The 23,384-nt window shown below is 45.8% G+C and overlaps 1 protein-coding gene and 2 long non-coding RNA genes across 3 annotated transcripts in view; 1 reads left to right on the forward strand and 2 right to left on the reverse strand.

Moving 5' to 3' along the window:
* PIK3C3 (phosphatidylinositol 3-kinase catalytic subunit type 3) overlaps window positions 1-4,091 on the reverse strand; it is a 115,246-nt gene extending 111,155 nt beyond the window's left edge. The window contains exons 1-2 of the mRNA XM_081881750.1: window positions 3,952-4,091; window positions 583-771 (exon numbers count right to left, since the gene is read on the reverse strand). Coding sequence (XP_081737876.1) covers window positions 583-771; window positions 3,952-4,019 — 257 coding nt within the window. The 5' untranslated portion in view covers window positions 4,020-4,091. The remainder of the gene's footprint in view (window positions 1-582; window positions 772-3,951) is intronic.
* LOC309352913 overlaps window positions 1-23,384 on the forward strand; it is a 911,067-nt gene that overhangs the window by 829,370 nt on the left and 58,313 nt on the right. The window lies entirely within an intron of this gene.
* Window positions 1-23,384, reverse strand: part of LOC309352895 — a 553,927-nt gene that overhangs the window by 522,926 nt on the left and 7,617 nt on the right. The window lies entirely within an intron of this gene.

Genomic DNA, 23,384 nt, shown 5'->3' on the forward strand with positions numbered 1-23,384 from the left:
GGTCGGCCACTGTCAGAACAGGAAGTTGGACTAAATGGGCCACTGGACTGATCCAGCAAGGCTTCCTTAAGTCCCTATGTCATTATGACAGTGGAGATCATGGCTAATAGTCATTGCTTACCCCAGGGTCAGTTACTGTATTTTCTGGCGTATAAGACTACTTTTTAACCCAGGAAAATCTTCTCAAAAGTCGGGGGTCGTCTTATACGCCGGCTACAGCAGAAGCTCCTGCACCAACTCCCCACCAAAGGATAAAACGACAGCAAATTAAATCAGAGTACACCAAGCTCTCTAGATGAAGCAGAAATACGCTTGAAAATTGGCCCCAGAAGCCTCCGGCCACTGGGAAGTGGAGTGGATTTCCGAGCTGGACTGGAGACTCTTTTTGAAAAAAATTTTATTTGGTGTGCGTTGGAAGAGGGGTAGTCTTATAAGGAGAGTATATCCCAAACTCTATATTTTAACTGGAAAAGTTGGGGGGTCGTCTTATACGCCCAGTCGTCTTATACGCCGGTAAATATGGTAAGTCTCACAAACAGGTATGGCAGCCAGCTGTCCAAAATAAAGACGAAAGGCACTTACTTCCACCTGGTGCTAAAAGCTTTGTAGGACGTCCGAACCGGAAGGGCAAGAGGTTTGCCCTCTGCAAAGACCTGGCAGGTGACGTACAAGTCGGAACAGGTCTCCTGGTACAAGCCCGAGAACCTCAGCATGGGATTTTCCAAAACTGCTTTGTAGCTCTTCTGCTCTCTTTTCCCCTCCAAGCTTCCTCTAAGGAAACAATGAACAAAGAAAAAGATCACAGCAACAAGATTTTCATACAGCCAGAGGTAAATACAGTGAGGGGGGGGGAAGTATTTGATCCCCTGCTAAATTTGCCCGTTTGCCCTCTGATGAAGAAATGACCAGTCCATTATTTTAATGGTAGGTTTATTGTAGCTGTGAGAGACAGAATAACAACGTATTGTATCGTATCGAACGGACGATGGATGGGACCATGTATCGTCAAATCTTCGGTGAGCACCTCCTTCCCTCAGCCAGGGCATTGAAAATGGGTCGAGGGTGGGTATTCCAGCATGATAATGACCCAAAACACACGGCCAAGGCAACAAAGGAGTGGCTCAAGAAGCAGCACATTAAGGTCCTGGAGTGGCCTAGCCAGTCTCCAGACCTTAAACCCATCAAAAATCTGGAGGGAGCCGAAGGTTCGAGTAGCCTCAAAATCTCACTGACTTGGAGAGGATCTGCAAAGAGGAGTGGGACAAATTACCTCCTGAGATGTGTGCAAACCTGGTGGCCACCTACAAGAAACGTCTGACCTCTGTAATTGCCAACAAGGGTTTTGCCACCAAGTACTAAGTCATCTTACCAACAAAGGTCCGTATAGTTAAAGCTATGGTTTTCCCAGTAGTGATGTATGGAAGCAAGAGCTGGACCATAAAGAAGGCTGATCGCTGAAGAGTTGATGCTTTTGAATTCTGGTGCTGGAGGAGACTCTTGAGAGTCCCATGGACTGCAAGAAGATCAAACCTATCCATTCTGAAGGAAATCAGCCCTGAGTGCTCACTGGAAGGACAGATCCTGAAGCTGAGGCTCCAATACTTTGGCTACCCCATGAGAAGAGAAGACTCCCTGGAAAAGACCGTGATGTTGGGAAAGATGGAGGGCACAAGGAGAAGGGGATGACAGAGGACGAGATGGTTGGACAGCGTTCTCGAAGGTACCAGCATGAGTTTGACCAAACTGCGGGAGGCAGTGGAAGACAGGAGTGCCTGGCATGCTCTGGTCCATGGAGTCACGAAGAGTCGGACACGACTAAACGATTAACAACAACAACTAAGTCATCTTTTGCAAAGTGATCAAATACTTACCCAGAATTTCACTCAAATTTCACTCATTATAATGCACATCAATCTCTGACTTTTGTCTTTTGGGCTTCTGGGGGTTTTCCCCTTGTTATTCTATCTCTCACAGCTACAATAAACCTAACATTAAAATTATGGACTGGTCATTTCTTCGTCAGAGGGCGGACGGGCAAATTTAGCAGGGGATCAACTACTTTTCCCCCTCACTGTAAGTCCATCTACTGGAGAATTGTTCCTTGCCTAAAGTAGGCTTATGCAAGAGACAAGGTAGCAAGCCTATGTCTAAGATCATTATACTTCAGACCGTAGGTTATGGCTCCAGTGTCTGAAAGGGGTGTGTGCGAGAACTCCCTGCATGTAGAAAAATAAAGGGGAAGGGTTCTGGCTAGCCTGACCTTCTTGATAAGCTAATTTCTATGGGCAAGGCATTATGATTTAAAATGGGAAAGCATTCAGACTCAAAAGGAAAGGAAGAAGTTGCCTGCATAGCTCGCACGGACAGCAGCAAGCTCTCCAGGGTGTCAGACAGGGGACGTTCCCAACTCTACTTAAAGATGCCACTGGGACCCTTTGCTTGCAAGGTAGGTTGCTGCCCTGCTAATACCTCTTGCTGCAATTCAAGCCTTGCGGCGTTTGTTTTAAAGTACATCTGGAGCCTTTGAGCAAATGTCAAAATAATCGCACCAACAAATTATTTATTTTAATAATAATAATAATAATAAAAACAGACAAGGGAGAAAAGATGCCTTGCAGAACCTTCGCCTCAAAAATGTCCCGTTCACTATATCAACAAGCTGCATTATACTGAGCCCATCCAGAACAGCATTGCCCACACGGACTGGCAGAATCACCTCTCCTAGGTTTCAGGTAGGGGACGTTCCTAGTGCTCCTTGGAGGTGTGATTGGGAATTGAACCCAAGATCTCCTGCTTGCAAGGTAGGCACTGCCTCTTGCTACAGTTTAAGCCTCTCAGCGCTGTGGTCTAACTAAACCACTGAGCCTAGGGCTTTCCGATCAGAAGGTCAGCAGTTTGAATCCCCGCAACGGGGTGAGCTCCCGTTGCTCGGTCCCTGCTCCTGCCAACCTAGCAGTTCGAAAGCACATCAAAGTGCAAGTAGATAAATAGGTACCACACCGGCGGGAAGGTAAACGGCATTTCCGTGCACTGCTCTGGTTCGCCAGAAGCGGCTTAGTCATGCTGGCCACATGGCCCGGAAGCTGTACGCCAGCTCCCTCGGCCAATAAAGCGAGATGAACGCCGCAACCCCGGAGTCATCCGCAACTGGACCTAACAGTCAGGGGTCCCTTTACCTTTACCTTTGGAGCCTTTGAGCAAATACCAAATTAATTGCAACGATTAACTGAATGTAATGACAATAATAAAACAGACCAGCAAAAAAATTAAAAAATGCATTGCAGAACATTAGCAATCTTCACTTCAAAAACGTCCCTTTCCAAACAACAACAACAAACAAAAGTCCCTTTCCCTACATCAGAAAGGAGCATTGTACTGAGTCGGATTATTGGTCTGTCCACTTCAGCATTGCCCACACGGACTGGCAGCAGCACCTCTCCTGGGCAGGCGACGCTCCCAGCGCTTCCTGTAGGCGCCACTGGGGATTGAACCTGATGCTTTCTGCATAATAATAATAATAATGTATTATTTATACCCCGCCCATCTGGCTGGGTTTTTTCCCAGCCGCTCTGGGCGGCCTCCAGCAAAATATTAAAACGCAATAATTCATCAGATATTAAAAGCTTCCCTAAAGCAGGGGCTCTGACACTTGCCCCTATGGCAGGAAGAGGCAACCTCGGTCCTCCAGATGTTTAGGGACTACAACTCCGAAGATCCCTAGCTAACAGGACCAGTGGTCAGGGATGATGGGAATTGTAGTCCCAAAACGTCTGGGACTACAATGCTGCCTCTGCCTGCCCTATGGGGCTGCACCCCCCACCAACACCCATATATCTTGCCCACCCCCCATAAAAGCAAGCCTCTAGGCATGCAGATCAATGTGCATTAATTGATTGATTGATTGATTGATTGATGCATGCATGCATGCATGCATTCCTCCCTCCCACTCACATCTTGAGCTGCACATTGATGTCCAGGTCGCAGCTGTAAACATAATAGAACTTCTCTGCCTCCCCCATGGCGGCTGCTCCGGGATCCCTCCCTCCTCGCTCGCCCTTCTGCTCCTTTCCAAGCAGCTGGTGGCTCCTCGGAAGCCCCGCCTACAACCCGCCCCCCGCGCTCCTCCAATCAGAAGCCGCCCGGCCTCGGAGCGGCCGTCTGATTGGAGCAGGAGCTTCCTCCGCCGGCGTTCCAAAAGGGCACGGCGAAGCCTGCCCGGAAGTTTCCTGCTCCCTTCGCGGCTGGGCAGTAAAGCCCGGCACAAAGATGGCGCCGCCGCGTACGGAAAACGAGGAGGAGAATGATAAGAATGGCCGCGCCCAAGGGAGGAACGGGGCGGGGCAAAGATGGCGGCGCCCTATGGGGGAAGCTTTTCCGTGCTGCTCAAAAGGGGGAGAGTTGAAGGTGAGGGACTTGGGTGGGAGGGGCTTAGCTTTCGTCGGAGTGCATGAAGCAGAATGGATGCTATCGTTGCTGTTCTTTTTACTATATTGTGTTAAATTATGCCGCACACCCATTCCATCCCAGTAAATGTGTTTATATGCATTGGAAGCCGCCCAGAGTGGCGGGGTATAAATGATAAAATTATTATTAGTAGTAGTTTCAAAATAGATAATGTAAGTAAAATGTTTAAACATAATTAAATAATAATTTATTTTAATATATATACACATATATACATACATAATGCTAGTTTTTATGTGCATGGGAAAACTGAATATTTAGCAAGTTTAATATTTACAGTACACTCCTGTGCTTTGCAAGCTCCAAAGCTCCACTGTGGCATAGAAAAGTTAAGATCTCAAATTTTAAAAAATATAATTGCATGTTTAACGTCTTGGCATTTCTGGCAAGGCTTGTTATCTCTTTGTTCACGTGCTGCTTCTCCCCCGTCCCCCTTTTTTATATATAATGTAGTGAAAATATCTATCCTCAGTGCTTTTTTTATAAAAAAAAAGGTTTAGGTGTACTCTCATTTTGACTCAAGAAAATCACCTTTTTATAGTTCGGATTGGGAAAAGTAAATACAGTAAATGGACAAAAGTAAAAAGATTCACAAAATGTTTAGGGGTATGCATACACCTGCGTTCCCCCAGAAAAAAACACTCTCTATCCTTATCAGGGCAATGACAAACCTAGACAGCATCTTAAAAAGCAGAGATGTCACCTTGCCAACAAAGGTCCATATAGTTTAAGCTATGGTTTTCCCAGTATGTATGGAAGTGAGAGCTGGACGATAAAGAAGGCTGATCACCGAAGAATTGATGCTTTTGAATTATGGTGCTGGAGGAGACTCTTTGCAAAGTGGCAAAGAGTGGCTTTGCCATTGGAGTTTTCTTGGCAGGGATACTGGAGTGGCTTGCCAGTTCCTGCTCCAGGTTTTGAATTATGCTTTTGAATTATGGTGCTGGAGGAGACTCTTGAAAGTCCCATGGACTGCAAGAAGTTCAAACCGATCCATTCTTAAGGAAATCAGCCCTGAGCGCTCACTGGAAGGACAGATCCTGAAGCTGAGGCTCCAATACTTTGGTCACCTCATGAGAAGAAAAGACTCCCTGGAAAAGCCCCTGATGCTGGGAAAGATGGAGGGCACAAGGAGAAGGGGACGACAGAGGACGAGATGGTTGGACAGTGTTCTCGAAGTTACCAGCATGAGTTGACCAAACTGTGGGAGGCAGTGGAAGACAGGAGTGCCTGGCATGCTCTGTTCCATGGGGTCACGAAGAGTCAGACATGACTAAACAACAACATCCTTATCAGAATATTGGGAGGGGAGCGGGACACACAATCAAGATGTTGTTTTCCTCACAGAAATACAGATGGAGAAGCAGGGCAGATGGCCAGTTTGAGAGTTCAGCCTACTCACTAAAAGAGGGGAGGACATTCTTGAGATGTTTTAGACTGATAGGAGTTGTAGTTTGAAACATCTCTAGGGCACCAGGCTGGGGACAGATGTCTTTGTGGATGCCTCCAAACAACAACACAGCAGCAATGCAATACAAATATGGTGTCCAAAAGTCTACAAAATCTCCCCAGTTGCTCATATAAAATTGTAGAATTGTAGAGTTGGAAGGGACCCTTCCAGCGGTTCTCAACCTGTGGGTCCCCAGATGTTGTTGGACTACAACTCCCATCATCCCTGAGCTCTGGCCTTGCTAGCTAGGGGTGATGGGAGTTGTAGTTCAACAACACCTGGGGACCCACAGGTTGAGAAAGGCTGATTTAAGTCCAACCCCCTGCAATGCAGGAATATGCAGCTGTCCCGTGCGGGGATCGGACCTGCAACCTTGTCCTTCTCAGCACCACCCTCTAACCAACTGAAATATCCTGCTGTGTTCTATCACTTAGCTATGGCTGCTAATTTAAAAAAAGGTATTGCAATAAATTGACTAAGGATTCCCCTATCAGTCCACAAGTCGTAACAATGAAATGGTGAAACCATTTTTTTTTTTTTAGGCACCAGCATAATATCACCAGCCTAGAATGCAAAATTACACAGATACCACTAGATGGGGGTAAAACACAAGAGTTGGGACCTTCCTCCACCAGAAGGGTCCTCTGCTAAGAAGGCAAGTCATTCACAGATAGATAGATAGACGTTTTTCAAACTTCACATCAAATGGGGGAAGAAGAAGAAGGCAGGAAGGAAGGAAGAAAAACAACCCTAACTAAATCTCTTTCCTGCCTTTTTTTGACTTCGAAAGAAAAATGGGCATTTCAAAAATGTTCCTGATTAGATTGGAACAAAAAGATGATGCATCCGTTCAGGATGAATTACAAGGCGCGAAGCTTTCTGTCACCCTGATATAGACCTGAAATGCTTAGCTTGGATTTATAGTGCCGTCTGAGAGCCACAAGACTCTGTTTACTCATATGGGAAAACTGGGCTCAGTTTCCAGCCTTTCCTCTGGCGTGATCTGTTACTTTATCACCTTGATGGATCCGGAAGATACAATAACTCTCCCTTCTAATACGTGGGGCTACAATAGATTCTTTATCAACTGTCTCTGGTTTTAATCTCATCTCTTGGGGATAAAGCCCCCCACCCCACACTACCGATCTCTCACTTTGAAATGCAGACACATTAGTGCAACTCCTTTTGGCAGAATAATCCATTTTTTGGATGGCGAACATGAGGATAGGTCTACTGCTACCAAAATCAGAGGTGGACTGTTTTGCTGCCTGAGGAGTTAAAAGTAGATTGCATTCAATGGGTGGCCCCATAGCTCTGTGGCCAGACACAAGCCTTAGAAGGACAAAGTCCCAAATTTAACATTTAGTTCATTTCATTTATTTATTTATTCCTATTTACCTAACTGCATGTAACCACTTAAGAGAAAACCTCAAAGTGTTTTACAGAGGAGGGTGTAGAAACATATGCAAACATTAAAAACTAGTTAACATAAACCTTACAGAATCTGTAATGTCCAAATTTAATAAAATCACATGTGGTGAAATTGCATGTGAAAGATCTAAGATTGCAGGGTGGCAAAAGCCACCAACTGATGACCACCAACTTGAAGGTCTTTAAAAGACAATGGCTATGGTCTGCCTCCATAGTTGGAAGCTGTGGTTCTTGCAAATACCAGTTGCTGAGAAATCACATTGCTCTTGTGCTTGGGTACTGTTTGTGAGTTTCCAATATGGGCATCTTGTTGGCCACTGTGAGAACAGGATGCTGGACTTAGTGAGGCCATTAGTCTGACCCAGAAGGTTCTTCAGTTCTCAAAGAGCTATTTCTCAGACTTTGCACTGACACCAAGCAGTCAGAGATAGAAGGATCAATGTTCTGATATCATAATATGGCATCTTTTTAATAGGGTGCAGCCCTGTTGCCTAGGTCAAGATGAACCTACTAGACCAACAGTTAAATGTTCCTTGACACTGAAAATGGAGCAAGAAGCAAAGTCGGGAATCTAAGGGTACCCAGATCACTTTCAGCACCACAGAGAGCTCCCAAAGTCCTACTGAGGCAGCAATAAAAGCTGTTGTCCTTGCCGGTACAAAGATCCATATGAACTATGATGTATGTTAACTGGAACTGTAGCTTAGCTCCTCCCCGGTCTGTTGAAGGGACCCCACCTTATCATCTTGGGAAAAGAAGGGTCCTGTGGCAGACGCCTCTTCTGAATCAGTGGATGGAGGGAGGGCTCTGTTCTCTAGCCAGGAAGGTCCATGTTGAATGTCCTGCTAGTTCTTCCCCCAAGGATGGAACCAAAGCCTCATTCTCTTCTGTATCCTCTATTTCTAGGTACTCTTTCCCCAGGCCAGGTCATAGGTTATGACAGTTGGACACCGGTGAAGGGTGACTTCACCCACACGGATATGCCCTCATGCAAAGGGTTTCCAATGGAACAATTTATTTGTTCCCTTCCTCCCTCTCCCCCCTCCCCTCCTTTTTTGTGTTTGCGCTAATGTTCTGAACATCGACGCCGCATAGCCGATGATTATTTGCCAGACAGAGTGACTTAACGCAGTTCTGCAAGCTGTTCCCATTTGTTAAATGTCAGAAAAACACATGCGAGTCAGTGGCTTTAGCACTTAGCTGCCAGCTGGTTCTTCTGGAAGGAGGGGACGGGTGACACTCTATCAAACAGCAGGCTTTCAAAAGAAGAGGAGACCTCTTCCAGAACTGCGGTTCAGATGTTCTTTTAACAACATAAGCAAAACAAGGCGCTCGGCTCCCCTCCCTCATTGCACACACAAACACATCAAGTCTCTCACCCACTATATCCTCTTGAGATCTGATCTTCTGTTTCTGTGGGGTTTCTTAGCACCCAAAGTCTTGCACAGCAGGGGGGAGAGTGTGTTTGACATCATTGCACATATACTTAAGAACATAAACCAAGCCTGCTGGATCAAGCCAATAGCCCATTCAGGTCCATCATCTTTTTCTCACAGTGACCAACAGGATGCCTGTACACATGCCCTCCAACATTTCTCCAATGAAAAGAGGGATGTCCTATCCCTTCTTCTTCTTCTTCTTCTTCTTCTTCCTCTTCCTCTTCCTCTTCCTCTTCCTCCTCCTCCTCCTCCTCTTCTTCATATATCCCAACCTGACTGGGCTACCCCACATTCTGGACTACTTCCAACATATATAAAAAAACATATTAAACCATTAAACATTTTTAAAACTTCCCTATACAGAGCTGCCTTCAGGTGTCTTCTAAAGTTTATTTATCTCCTTGGCTCAGGGGCTGCATAACTCCAAATCCCCCAACATTGTTCCAATGAAAATAGAGACGTCCTAAGGAAAACCAGGAGATTCTGGGATCGAATTAGAAACTTAGAGGGCTTCTGAGAGCCAGTGTGGTGTAGTGCTTAAGAGTGGTAGTCTCGTAATCTGGTGAACCAGGTTCACGTCCCCGCGCCTCCACATGCAGCTGCTGGGTGACCTTGGGCTAGTCACACTTCTCTGAAGTCCTTCACTCACCTTACAGAGTGTTTGTTGTGGGGGAGGAAGGGAAAGGAGAATGTCAGCCGCTTAGAGACTCCTTCGGGTAGTGATAAAGTGGGATATCAAATCCAAACTCTTCTTCTTCTTCTGTAAATCCAGGACTGCAGAGACTCCATGTGTCCATATTTTCCAGGGACAGTTTTAGATATGTTGGAAGCTGCCCAGAGTGGCTGGGGCAAACCAGTCAGATGGGCGAAGTATTGTTGTTGTTGTTGTTGTTGTTGTTGTTGAATAGGACACTCCTATTTGCACCAGAGAAATGTTGGGATGGTATGGGATTGCCCCTGGAAAATACGGACACTTGGAGGGTCTGCTGTACGAGGCCTGCAAGCTAGACATGAGTGCAACAGTACTCTCCCTGCCCCACACCTCCGTGCTTTCCAGCTAGTGGCATTCAGAAGCATTGCTGCAATTTAATGTTGAGGCAGAGCATGGCCATCATGGGAAACCAGTTCAAGGGAGAAAGCTGAGACACAGATGCAGAGGTAGACATATGAGGAACATAATATATAGGCAAATTCTCTATATGTGGGGGAGATATTTTCAGCAATATGGCTTCAAGATCCCCTACAAAAAGTAATCTCACTTCATTAAAGTGACGAGGTGAGGCAGAAGCGGCCCCTTCTCTGCGCTCCCCCAATAAATGTTAAATAAGTGTTCACAGTTAATTTTTAATCAACCAACAACAGCAATGTGTTAATTGAATACCATTACACAAATGTAACACGATGCGTCAGCTATGTTCTTAAAGCGGGGAGACGTTACCCTTATGTTTATCCTTCCCGGCTCCTTGGAGAAATAAATGAATGTGTTGTTTATCTGATCTGTGTCGACTCGGAAAGCTGGGCCAATTTCAATCCTGAAGTTCTCGCTCTGCTTCAGAGAGGTGATGATGCAGCTGCCGGGAATAGACCAGCTTGATTGGTTTAAAACAAACTGAACTTTCTCTCTTAGGGGAGCTAAGAGCCTCCTGCTCTGGCAAAATACTCAGGAGTTTGGCACCAATGACCAAGTGTTTGAATCATGCTTCAAAGGCGACCTGAACGGATTTCTCTGGGCCTAATTTTTAAACATAGCTTCCGATTCCCTTGCCTGTTTTGAAAAATTAGTTGGTAATATGGGTGCGTGTGTGCTACTTATTTAATTACTTAGTTCATCATGGAATTGGAGAGTTGAATGGGACTTTGAGAATCATCTAGTCCAACCATCTGCAATGCAGGAATCATAGCTAAAGAACAGTTTTCAAAACTCCCATTGTTCTAGGCACGTTTTGTGACAGGGAATTTCATTAGCGCGAGCAGTTTCTGTGCTGGTGCGCATAAGATTTCAGATCAAAACTGTAAGGTAGAAGGAAAGGAAGACCTTTTTCAGCCTCCCCACTTCCAGCTACTCTCTGAAGACTGGAGAAGAGACCCTCTTAAGAATATTAGGGGGGTGGGCAGGGGAATAACTAGACCATGTGAAAAATGAACATAATATTTTAGCTGGAGTTCATTCATCTTCAGCTTTGTATTCTTCTTATAAAAACGTGGACATAGGCATTCTGTTGTTGTGCCCATAACTGAGGTTAAAGGTGCCATTCAGCTTCTAGCTTTCATAATTCACTTTCTAATACTGCTAAATACGGTAATCCCGGAGAGATGGCAATGCAACTTCTGTTTAAAAACCTCCAAGAAAAGAGAGTCTGCCACCTTCTGAGGGAGTTTGTTCCACTGTCAAATGGCTCTTACTACAGTGGTATCTCGGGTTACAGATGCTTCAGGTTACAGACGCATCAGGTTACAGACTCCGCTAACCCAGAAATAGTACCTTGGGTTAAGAACTTTGCTTCAGGATGAGAACAGAAATCGCAGCACAGCGGCAGCGGGAGGCCACATTAGCTAAAGTGGTACCTCAGGTTAAGAACAGTTTCAGGTTAAGAACGGGCCTCCAGAACAAATTAAGTTCTTAACCTGAGGTAAAAAGGTAAAGGGACCCCTGACCATTAGGTCCAGTTGTGGCCAACTCTGGGGTTGCGGCGCTCATCTCGGTTTATTGGCTGAGGGAGCCGGCGTACAACTTCCTGGTCATGTGGCCAGCATGACTAAGCCGCTTCTGGTGAACCAGAGCAGTGCACAGAAACACTGTTTACCTTCCCGCCAGAGCGGTACCTATTTATCTACTTTGACGTGCTTTCGAACTGCTAGGTTGGCAGGAGCAGGGACCAAGCAATGGGAGCTCACCCCGTCGGGGAATTGGAACCACTGACCTTCTGATCAGCAAGTCCTAGGCTCAGTGGTTTAACCCACAGCCCCACCCGCGTCCCTATATAACCCAAGGTACCACTGTATTAAAAAGTTCTTCCTAAGGTTGCATCAGAATCTCCTTTCTAGTCATTTCAATCCATTGGTTTGGGTCCTGTCCTCTGGAGCAGCAGAAAATAAGCTTGCTCCATCTTCCATGTGCATCTCCATGCTGGCCTAAGAAGATTGTCATTTCTTGGCAGATGTTCCTTTCCTCTTGACTTCTTTCACCTTCTCTGCTTCTCCACTCACACTGGCTATTTGTTTTCCTCAGCAAGAGTGGGTGTCTGGCCATTGTCAGTTTAGGATTGGGGGGGAAACAAAAAAAGCTTCTGCAAATAACAAAAGACAAAATTCCCTAGAGCAGAGGTGAGCTTCCATCTTTGCTTTGCATCAGAAGCAGACTCCCAGGCCTCACCATAACTTGAGAAACCTCTCCTGGACATGAGCTTCCCTTCCCCCACGCTTCCAATATTGGTCGCATGACAAAAAGCCCTGTCTCTCCTCAGCTCCACTCCACAGAGATGAAGCTCTCTCTGATAATGAGACCTCTTCTTGTCGTGTCCCTCATTCTCTGACAGTGCTATTAACAGCTACAAAACACACCTCGGCAGCTCAGATTTAAAAATAACCCAGTGTTTTCGCCCACCTTTCATGCTTGAAAAGGAATTTGTAAATTGTCAGGTTGACTTAATTTTTTCCTCTAGACTCACACCTATTTGCTGTAATAAGAATTTCCCCCTCGGGTTTCACTCAGCTTGCAGAAGGCGGTGGGAGAATTGGGATTAGGGCTGGTATTTGTCTACCTTTATTATTATTATTTTTCTTATATAAAAAAGCTGGTACTCTTTCAGCAACTCGGCTATCCGTTCTGGCTGCCAAAACAGCATTTTAATATTTTGCCTTGAGGGTCAAGTGCTTTATTTTAAGTTAGCGTTATGCCTCCGCCAATGTTTCTCTCCCTGCGCTATCCTGTTTACTTCAAAAGCTCGATTCCTTGCCACTCTGCTTATTATTTTCCAGGTAAACAAACATACAAATCTTGATTAATATTTATTTTTTCGTTGCTAAAAAGGAGTGTGCATTTGGGCACAGGGGTGGGACAAATCACCACTCACCGGAACGCTCAACACTGAGAATCCTTGAGAGGTTCCTTCGTTTGTTTTTAGATGCTTTTAATTTTGCCGTATTTTTTATTGTTGCAACTTTGCTCTTCTTTGGGATGAAGAGAGAGGCAGGCAAAATGTCGCCACCCAATTTGGCCTGACATTTCCTGAGACCAAGGAGGAGCTTTTCATCTATGTTTGGATACCATTTGACGCCATCTTGAATCAAGATGGCAGGCTGAACCTTTCCAATTTTGGTTACAAGCAGTGCAGGAGTTGACAGTATCTATCACTTTCCCTCTCCTGTGTCTCAGTGTTCCATTCACAGAAGTACACAGGGAGACTCTGCCTGTCATTGGCTCTGGCGCCACTTACTGCTGGCCTCCTGCCTTACACCTCACCAGGCCCACTGTTCAATGTTGTGTAAACACAGGTCTCGCTATCCGAACACTATGCATTCTCAGGAAACTATAAGTTAGGCAAGCTTTTGCATAAAGAGTTGAAGATTTCCACTGAGTCCTATGGGGAAAGTTCTAATTCATTCCCGACCACAGAACTTTGAACACAATGATGGGAAATCCAGGGAAACCTTCTGAAACCTTGCAAAAGACAAACAAGGAAGGAAAAAACGTGTCTCTTTTTTGTCATAGAATCATAGAATAATAGAATCATAGAGTTGGAAGAGACCACAAGGGCCATTGAGTCCAACCCCCTGCCAAGCAGGAAACACCATCAGAGCACTCCTGACATATGGTTGTCAAGCCTCTGCTTAAAGACCTCCAAAGAAGGAGACTCCACCACACTCCTTGGCAGCAAATTCCACTGTCAAACAGCTCTTACTGTCAGGAAGTTCTTCCTAATGTTTAGGTGGAATCTTCTTTCTTCTAGTTTGGATCCATTGCTCCGTGTCCGCTTCTCTGGAGCAGCAGAAAACAACCTTTCTCCCTCCTCTATGTGACATCTTTTTATATATTTGAACATGGCTATCATATCACCCCTTAACCTCCTCTTCTCCAGGCTAAATATGCCCAGCTCCCTTAGCCGTTCCTCATAAGGCATCGTTTCCAGGCCTTTGACCATTTGTCCAATCATTCCCCTTCCTCCCCACTCCTTCCATGGTTTCTGGTGAAACTGCTGCCACGGACCAACAAAACACACATAGTAAAGCTTGTTTAATACTGTTTATTTGTACTACACACAGGTCTGGCTGTTTGCATAGAGATTCATAGAATTGTAGAGTTGGAAGGGACCCTCTGCAATCCTTCTTGACAGTAGTGCCCTCCCTGTGGAGCTTCCTCCCATCAGATGTCAAGGATATAAAGAACTACACAACTTTTAGAAGACATCTAAAGGCAGCCCTGTATTGTGCAGTTTTTAATGTTTGATGTTACATTATGTTTTTATATTTTGCTGGAAGCCTCCCAAAGTGGGTGGGGTATAAGTAAGATAATGATGAAGGAATCTCAGCTAAAGCATCCAAGACTCATGGCCTTCCAACCTCTGCTTAAAAACCTCCAAGGAAGGAGAGTCCACAACCTCCTAACAAAGCCCATTCCACTGTTGAACAATGGGTGGTCTAGACCAGTGTTTCCCAACCTTGGGCCTCCAGCTGTTTTTTGTTTTGTTTTTTTTTAATAATAATTTTTATTAATTTTCCAATTTTAAGACAAAACAATAACAACATACAAGCATCGACAAATGCAAACAAGCACACAAATGTAATTTCTTAACCTCATTTTCATAAGCCTCCTTTCTCGGACTTCCCCATACCTCACCCTTTTTGCATCCTTATTTTAAAGTTTTTCAGCAACCCTTTTTGCCAATTAAATTTAAACTTATTATCTTTCTCAATTTCTCTTTAAATCATCAAACAATTTCAGCTGTAATTCTGCATCTTCCTTCCCCTTGACATTTTAGCACTCCTCAATTTTGTAACAGTCCTTAAGATATACTTTAAACTTCTTCCAGTCCTCCTCCACCGTCTCTTTCTCTTGGTCAACTACAACTCCCATCATCCCTAGCTAGCAAGACCAGTGGTCAGGGATGATGGGAATTGTAGTCCAAAAACAGCTGGAGGCCCAAAGTTGGGAAACACTGGTCTAGACCACTGAGCCTCTTGGGCTTGCTGCTCAGAAAGTCAGCAGTTCAAATCTGCATGACTGGGTGAGCTCCTGTTGCTCTGTCCCAGCTCCTGCCAACCTAACAGTTTGAGAGCCTACCAGTGCAAGTAGGTAAATAGGTACCACTGTGATGGGAAGGTAAATGGCATTTCCGTGCACTCTGGCTTCCGTCACGGTGTCCTATTGCACCAGAAGTGCTTTAGTCATGCTGGCCACATGACCCGGAAAGTTGTCTGAAGAAAAACGCTGGCTCCCTCAGCCTGAAAGCTGAAAACGAGATGAGAGCCTCACCCCACAGTCACCTCAGAAAGTTGTTCCTGATGTTTAGTCAGAATCTCCTTTCTTGTAACTTGAAGCTACTGGTTCGAGTCCTACCCTCCAAAGCAGGAGATCTGTGGTATGTATAGGGAGGTTTTGGGTACTCATTTGTCATGTTGGATAAGTAGTTTTACATATAATGAGCATTTGTTGTACAGGACCTGTGTGCATTTCACAAAGCCACTCCTGACATAAGGAGGGGAGGGTTTGCAGGCTCAAGCCCACCAAAATCAGCGCGGGGCTGGCTGCAGTCCTGCGCGACCTGGGGAATCCTCGGGCCGCGTCAGCCCCAGGGCCAGCCAATCGGCTGGCTGCAGGGGCAGGGCTTGGGCCACTTAAGGTTGGCGCGGCCCGGGATCGCCACTTTTCCTTCTTCACCCCAGCTGTGGTTTGCCACCCACCCTCCCGCTAGGTTTTCCCTCAGATTTTGCTATGGACCTCGGTTGGTCGCCGCAAGGGGCCTGGTGGGAATTTTTCCACTTGGCTAATTGGCATTGATTTAAAGCCATTTGGTTTTCTCGCCTACCTCGTAGCAAATCATCACAGCACCTTTGCTTTGGCGGTTAGGGGCATTGTTATGCAGATGAGTCGGGGGGGGAGGAGCGCCATCACCTCCCCCAAATATTTAAGGGTAGTCCGATAAAGGATTCCGGGGGGGCGTTGCCTCGGCCGAAACCTATGGAGGCTAGGGCCTAAAGCGCCCCCCCCAGTGGTGACCCCTCGGGGAGTGCCTAGGGATGTGCATCTCAGGGGCTCCCCCTGCTGGAGTTAACCCTTTCCGGTTCTCATACTGGATAGTCTGTTAGGACCAATGCCTAAAGCCAATACCGCTCTTACCTGTAACCAATAAAGTTGTGGCCATTTTTCGCCCATTAACCTAAAATCTTGGTGTCCTGTGTCTTTATTTATTCCAACTGGTGGGGGGCGGGAATCACCACGCAAAGTATGGTTCTGCCTGGTGCTACCATTGAGAGTGAAAAGAGGGTTTCGGCTCTCCAACTTGCTGTGAATGCTGGTGCTGGCTGCACCCAGACTGTCAATCATCTCATAGCGACAAGAGGCTCTGCTTTTCCAGCCTGGCTCTGCAGAGATTGTCAACCTTGACAAATGCCTGACAAATGGCAATTGCAATCCAGGGTCTTGATTTAGAGAATGGAGAAGGTTTGCAAAAAGAGCTCTCCCTCGGGGGGTTGCTGGCCAATTCTATTCTCTTTTTGTTCAGGCCTGTAGTTTTCCAGCCACAGATGAATGGCAGCTCACTATCCAATAACTCCTGATCAAAAGCCAAAGCTTTCTGACTCAGCACAATGAGAATTTCTTTCAGGGGGTGTGTGTGTGTGTGAAAATGGAGCATAGCTGTAATGAATGTATGGGGGTTGCTCGTGCGTAAATTGCCACCATGCCTGGCTAGTTAGCCTGGTTAAACCTTTCCTGCTGGACAGCCCTTCACTTTGTGGCTGTTCAGTCGCTAGCAGAATCCGTCAGTGGGCGTTTCTTAACCTTCTTCCAGCACAAAAGCTCTTTGACGCCAAGTCTACGCCTACTTTCCCTGCGTGGAAGTCTTCTGCGCAGGGCGGGTGTGGGCAGAGGAGGACCTGTGCTCTCCCCGCTGGTCTCCAGCAAAGAGTCCTGGAGGCCCCTCTCTGATTCCCCCAACCGCCCCCCTTTATCCCCGGTGTAACGCTGATTTCCTTCCCCAGCCGATGAGTTCCCTCTCTCCCTGCTTGGCCCTTCTCCGGCATCGCTTGGGAGCTCTGCCTTCACTGCTGGCTCCGATGTCAGTTCCCTGACAATAACCTTTCGCCCCCTCCACCTAAAAAAAGAAAGAAAGCTATTTCCAATATCTGCAAATCAAACTGGGTTGGGTACATTTTTTTACATTAATTGCCTGGCTGAGACGGACAGAAAACAAATATATGCACCATTCAGTGAGAGAGATGGAACCCTACCTGAGTGGAAGATGTATTAACCTAGATGGAGGGATCCTGCATTGCATTTCACTATGATGCTGTCTTGAACTATGGAATTTGCTCCTCTGGGAAGCAGTGGTGGGCACCAACTTGAATGGCTTTAAAAGAGGATTAGACAGATTCATGGAGATGAAGGCTATCAATGGCTTCTAGCCATTCTCTGCCTCCACGGTCAGAGGCAGGAACGTTTCTGAATGCTATTTGCTGGAACCCACAAGTGAGGGGAGTGTTCTTGTGCTTTCACGTTTCCCAAAGCCATCCAGTTGTCCACTGTGAGAACAGGATGCTGGACTAGGTGGGCCATTGGCCTGATCCAGAAGACTCTTTTTGTGTCCCGAGATGATCAAGGTTCTTATGAGGAACGGTTGAAATTGCTGGGTATGTTTAGCCTGGAAAAGAGTGTGGTATAGTGGTTAAGAGCAGTGGACCCGTAATCTGGTGAACTGGGTTCACTTCCCTGCTCCTTCACATGCAGCTGCTGGGCGACCTTGGGCCAGTCACACTTCTCTGAAGTCTCTCAGCCTCACTCACCTCACAGAGTGTTTGTTGTGGGGGAGGAAGGGAAAGGAGATTGCTGGCCTCTTTGAGACTCTTTAGGGTAGTGATAAAGCGGGATATCAAATCCAAACTCTTATCTTCAAATATCTCAAGGGCTGTCCCATGGAAGATGGAACAATGTTGTTTTCTTCTGCTCTGTTCTAGAGAGTAGGACTCAAACCAATGGCTTCAACTTACAAGAACTAACTTGGACTTCAGACTAAACATATGGGAAACACTCTCTGGCAGTAAGAGCTGTTTGACAGTGGAACAGTCTCCCTCATGAGGTTGTGGACTCTCCTTCATTGGAGGTTTTTAAGCAGAGGCTGGATGGCCATCAGTCTTGGATGCTGAGATTCCTGCATTGCAGGGGGTTCAACTAAACAACACTTGGTGTCCCTTCCAACTCTACAATTCTATGATTCTGGGGAAATGTTTTCAGCATGAAGACCACATTCCATTCTGAGCAGCAATGGATGTTGTTCCATCGTCAGTGTAGGAATCAGATTCAGCTGCCCATCTGATCAACTTCTGTACAAGGTTGACCATTTTACCTTTTCCGCAGGCAACAAAATGTATTGGGTGAGCCTTGAGCAAGACACATGGCCGCTGTAACTGTGTCGGATGTTGAGGGCAGGGTTTGGGTCCCCCGAGAGGGGCTGAGTTTGGACAGCTGGAGATCTTGCCAAACCTAAGACGCAGCCGTGTCATCTGTACTTCTGCAAATGTACCAACACAGCCTCTGTGGTCAACGTATGCATTTCTGGGTCTTAATGGCGTTCTCGAGGAGTGCTTAACAGGACCTATTTTACAAGCTGGCTGAACTGCACCACTTAAATGCTATTATGTTGATGGATCCTGCTGACAATGGTTTAGGGAAAGACGAGGCGTCAGACAAAACAGAATGAATGTTTTATTGCAGAGGGGGTAAGGGGGAGCACGGGGGATTTAATATCATTGTTCCTTGGAACTTCCCCTTCTGCTAACACAGCACGGGAACCTTTTCACCTCTCAGTGAGTGTGCTCTTCCACTTTTAAAGATGTGACACATTTGCACAAAAATCACATGTTTTGTCATGGAAATGGAATGCATAAATGAATCCAAAGTAAGGCACTGACAGCTCTCCAACATCAGCATTTTCAGAATGCAGGCAATTGCGGTCCTTAAAAAAAGAAATGAGTAGCTGTATAGGCAATATCCCTATTTACTCCAGGGTAGCTCTTTAAAATGGGACGCGGGTGGCGCTGTGGGTTAAACCACAGAGCCTAGGACTTGCCAATCAGAAGGTCGGCAATTTGAATCCCCGCGACGGGGTGAGCTCCCGTTGCTCGGTCCCTGCTCCTGCCAACCTAGCAGTTTGAAAGCACGTCAAAGTGCAAGTAAATAAATAGGTACCACTCTGGTGGTAAGGTAAATGGTGTTTCCATGCACTGCTCTGGTTCGCCAGAAGTGGCTTAGTTATGCTGGCCACATGGCCTGGAAGCTGTACGCCGGCTCCCTTGGCCAGTAAAGTGAGATGAGCGCCACAACCCCAGAGTTGCCCGTGACTGGACCGAACGGTCAAGGGTCCCTTTACCTTTACCCGTCATGATTCAACTTTTTTTCCTCCAAGGCCTTCCTCACTTCCCACTTCCTCACAACACCCCTGTGGAGGAGACTAGGCTAAGAGAACAATATCAGCAGATTTCGAACCAGTGATTTTGGATTGCTGTCTTATGTTGGTTGCAAGAAATGGCACCATTTCGTAGAACATTAGCTCAACAAGTCCAGTCACATTGAGCTCCTCCAGGCAACCTGTCTACTGACTATTCATCTTGCTTTGCATGCACAAAGCTTATGTGGAGGTTATGTTGGGTACATGCAACCTTGCATGCCTCTAGTCTGTAGAGGGCAGGGTTCAGAATAACAGATAATCAGGGGAAAATACACTTTGTGGTTTCCTGTCGAGCTCCCAAGCACCACCTTTTCCTCTTCATTTCTTCATCTTTGTCATGGGTCAGGAGTCAGCTTCACCTGCTGCACAGCAGCCTGAAGGGGGAGAAGGGGGACTGACTCCACAGAGTGACTCCTTCACAGAGAAGAAGGCACTGATGAGATCAAGCAAGCACTGATGAGAACCAGCTGGCTCTGGGCTTCTTAAACAAAGATCTCAGCAGCAGTCAGATGCGGAAATCAACACCTGTAGTTCCTGGCTCTACCTTGCTGCTTCCTGTTCTCTGTCTGGATTCCCTGACCTCTGGATTGGAGCCTTGGTTGTGTGATCATCTAGATTCCTTAACCTCTGGACTGTCTTGACTTCCCATGTAGATTAGGCAAGACTACAAGGCTCTGCTAGCTCAGCAACAGGACTCGGATGGGTCTATGGTCATTCCAAACTTTTCAGTGTGTTTCCCCATTGCTTTTCAAAAGTGCAAAAAAAAAAAAAGTATTTCTAAATGGATTTGTTGCATGAGTGTGACAGAGCACTTCAGTCCCCTTGAAATACACAAACCAAAATCCTGAATCCCTCTTGCAAAATAGTGAGGACATTCTCAGCCCTCTCACCTCAAGTACCTGGATGCTTAGGAGAATTTCCTTCCTGTATCTCAACTTGGAACAGCTAGTGTTCCTGCTACCCCTGCTGACGTTTTGAGGGAGGCCCCAGAGGACAGTGATGCTTAATGTCCCCTCTCCCATTCCATTTCTTAGGCTGAAAGTGGCAAATTGAGACAGCAAGAGTTTCAGATGTTCTTCAGGGTCCTCAGCCCAATCCAGACTGTTTTGTTTGATGTTTTAATGTGTTGCAAACCAAGTTGAGATTTTTCTTTAAAAATATAAAGTGGTGTAGAAATCAAATATAATAATAATAATAATAATAATAATAATAATAATAATAATAATAATAGAATGCATTGCACCACAACTGTCCATGTGTTGATGTAGGATGTCAGATTTGCTTATAGAAGGAAGGTCCTGTATATTCCAATAAAATCACCTTCAAGTTCTTGTCCCCTTAGTGATCTCATTTCTTTTTTGTGAGTTTCTCTCTAACAGCTATGGTCTACACCTTTTGTCGCCATTCAGGAATATGAAGATGTTCTAGTCTTTTCCAATTATGAGCTATTAGCTGCTTTGCAGAGACTAGGAGCGGTGTTGTTAATTCTTTATGTTGAAGGTCTTTCTGCTCCCCCGGAATATTATCAGTAAAGCCAAGGATGGTACAGCTGCACTGTAAGACTGATTTCATAAAAAACAACAAATGCCACTGTCCCCAATAAGGCTTAATTGCATTGCAGGACCACCGCATGTGGCATATTGTGTCAATACCTATCTAGCAGTAAGGTGTCATTTGAGAACTGATTCCATTACTTTTCTGCAGAGCTGGATACCACTGACTCAATAGCTTAAAGGTGTTTTCTTTTATTCTAGCGGAAACAGAAAGTACAGGCTTCTGGCCCCCAGCGTTGTGCCACGCAGCTTGCTCAATATCAGACATCAAAGCAGACTCCCAGGTGTGCTTTGAACAGGGCTGGCCCAAGTCATTTGGGCACCTGAAGCGACCCACAAAATGGTGCCGGACTAGGGAAGAAGAAGTGGGTGAAGATCTACATTGGGAACAGGACGTAAGATGATTAAGCTTTGGCTTCAGGGCCCCTGAAGTGACTTTAGCTCACACTGCTTTATTTAATAATAATAGAAAATGGGTTGACTCAAAACTGCACAACTCAAATTGACCCATTTTGTTGCTGTATAGGTAAAGGTAAAGGGACCCCTGACCATTAGGTCCAGTCGTGACCAACTCTGGGGTTGTGGCGCTCATCTCGCTTAATTGGCCGAGGGAGCAGGTGTACAGCTTCCGGGTCATGTGGCCAGCATGACTAAGCCGCTTCTGGCGAACCAGAGCAGCACACGGAAATGCCGTTTACCTTCCCGCCAGAGTGATACCTATTTATCTACTTGCACAGGTGTACTTTCCAACTGCTAAGTTGGCAGGAGCAGGGACTGATTCGAACCGCCGACCTTCTGATTGGCAAGTCCTAGGCTCTGTGGTTTAACCCACAGTGCCACCTGCGTTGCTGTATATATTTCAATAATCCCAAGAGTTTGAGAGTCAGTAGCACAGATGTTCTAAACAACCTAACTGAGGAAAATAACAGTGGTTACCCAGACCTTGTTGCTGGTTGCGAAGGGATCCCTGTAACAGTTCAAACTTCAGCACCCTAAAACTGATTGGAAACAAACAGGGAATCAAATCAACCTTACCCACTGGTTGAAGTGGGAATCAAAAGCTGTGGTGGTGGTTGGGGGGTATGTGACCCATTCTGAATCACACTGGGCAGGTGCAGGAAACCCCATAGGGCAGCCCCTTCCATTTCCTCTCTAGGGATGAGAGAAGACCACTAGTGCCTCTTATTTGCCAAGAAGCTACTGTAGAGGCGTCATTAGTCGGGGAGCTGAGAAGGTAGCAGATCCAAGCCTCTGAGCAGTGTGCCACTACTATTGCATTCCTTGGAGGCTGGATCCACGGCTCCTGTGGATCCTGCCACCCAAAGTGGTCGCCTCACCTTCCTCATGGGTGGAGCAGACCTTGCTTTAAAGCACCAAGTGTTTCCCCTAAGGTGAAGGCCTTCTGGGAAATGATATATAATGAGCTGAAAAAGGTATTTAAGTATACCTTCACCAAGAAACCAGAGGCCTTCCTTCTGGGTATTGTCGGCCAGAAGGTGCTAAAGAAGGATCGAACATTTTTTATGTATGCAACAACGGCAGCAAGGATACTCATCGCAAAAAACTGGAAAACTCAAGATCTACCCACACTGGAAGAGTGGCAGATGCAGCTGATGGACTATATGCAATTGGCGGAGATGACTGGCAGAATCCGAGACCTGGGAGAGGAGAGGATTGAGGAAGATTGGAAGAAATTTAAGATGTATTTACAAAAACATTGTAACTTGGTTGAAAGTTAAGAAGGATGCTAGATTATAAAAAATTGGCCACCACTAAACTAGATTTGAATTCGATGATAAGTGAGATTAAAGAAAATATAATTTTTTTGGAGAATTGCTAGATTATATTTAAATGAGTGGATATAAGATCGTAAACAAGTTGATAATTTGCTTGGAAAAACCTTTTAACGATGTAAATGGGAGCGGGAGATGTGAGGGAGTCCAAAGAAGTGATGAAACTACGTTGTGATAGAAGTAAGATTGTTTATTATTGGTGCATTTGTATTTAAAAACTCTAATAAATATTTATATATATATATATATAAAATAAAAATAAAGCACCAAGTGTTTCAGTGAGCCAGTGTGGTGTAGTGGTTAAGAGCGGTGTAACTGCTGGGTGACCTTGGGCTAGTCACACTTCTCTGAAGTCTCTCAGCCTCACCCACCTCACAGAGTGTTTGTTGTGGGGGAGGAAGGGAAAGGAGAATGTTAGCCACTTTGAGACTCCTTAGGGTAGTGATAAAGCAGGATATCAAATCCAGACTCCTCCTCCTCCTCCTTTGTGGAGGCTACATAATATTTTACAAGGAATTGATAGCTGCCTCTTATAGGAGGAAGAGGAGCCCGGTGGCAGATTTTCAAAGACAGTGAGAGGTCAATTGGCTTGA

Source organism: Podarcis erhardii (assembly GCF_964252035.2).
Source record: "Podarcis erhardii genome assembly, chromosome: 11".
In the NCBI taxonomy this organism is placed as follows: Eukaryota; Metazoa; Chordata; class Lepidosauria; order Squamata; family Lacertidae; genus Podarcis; species Podarcis erhardii.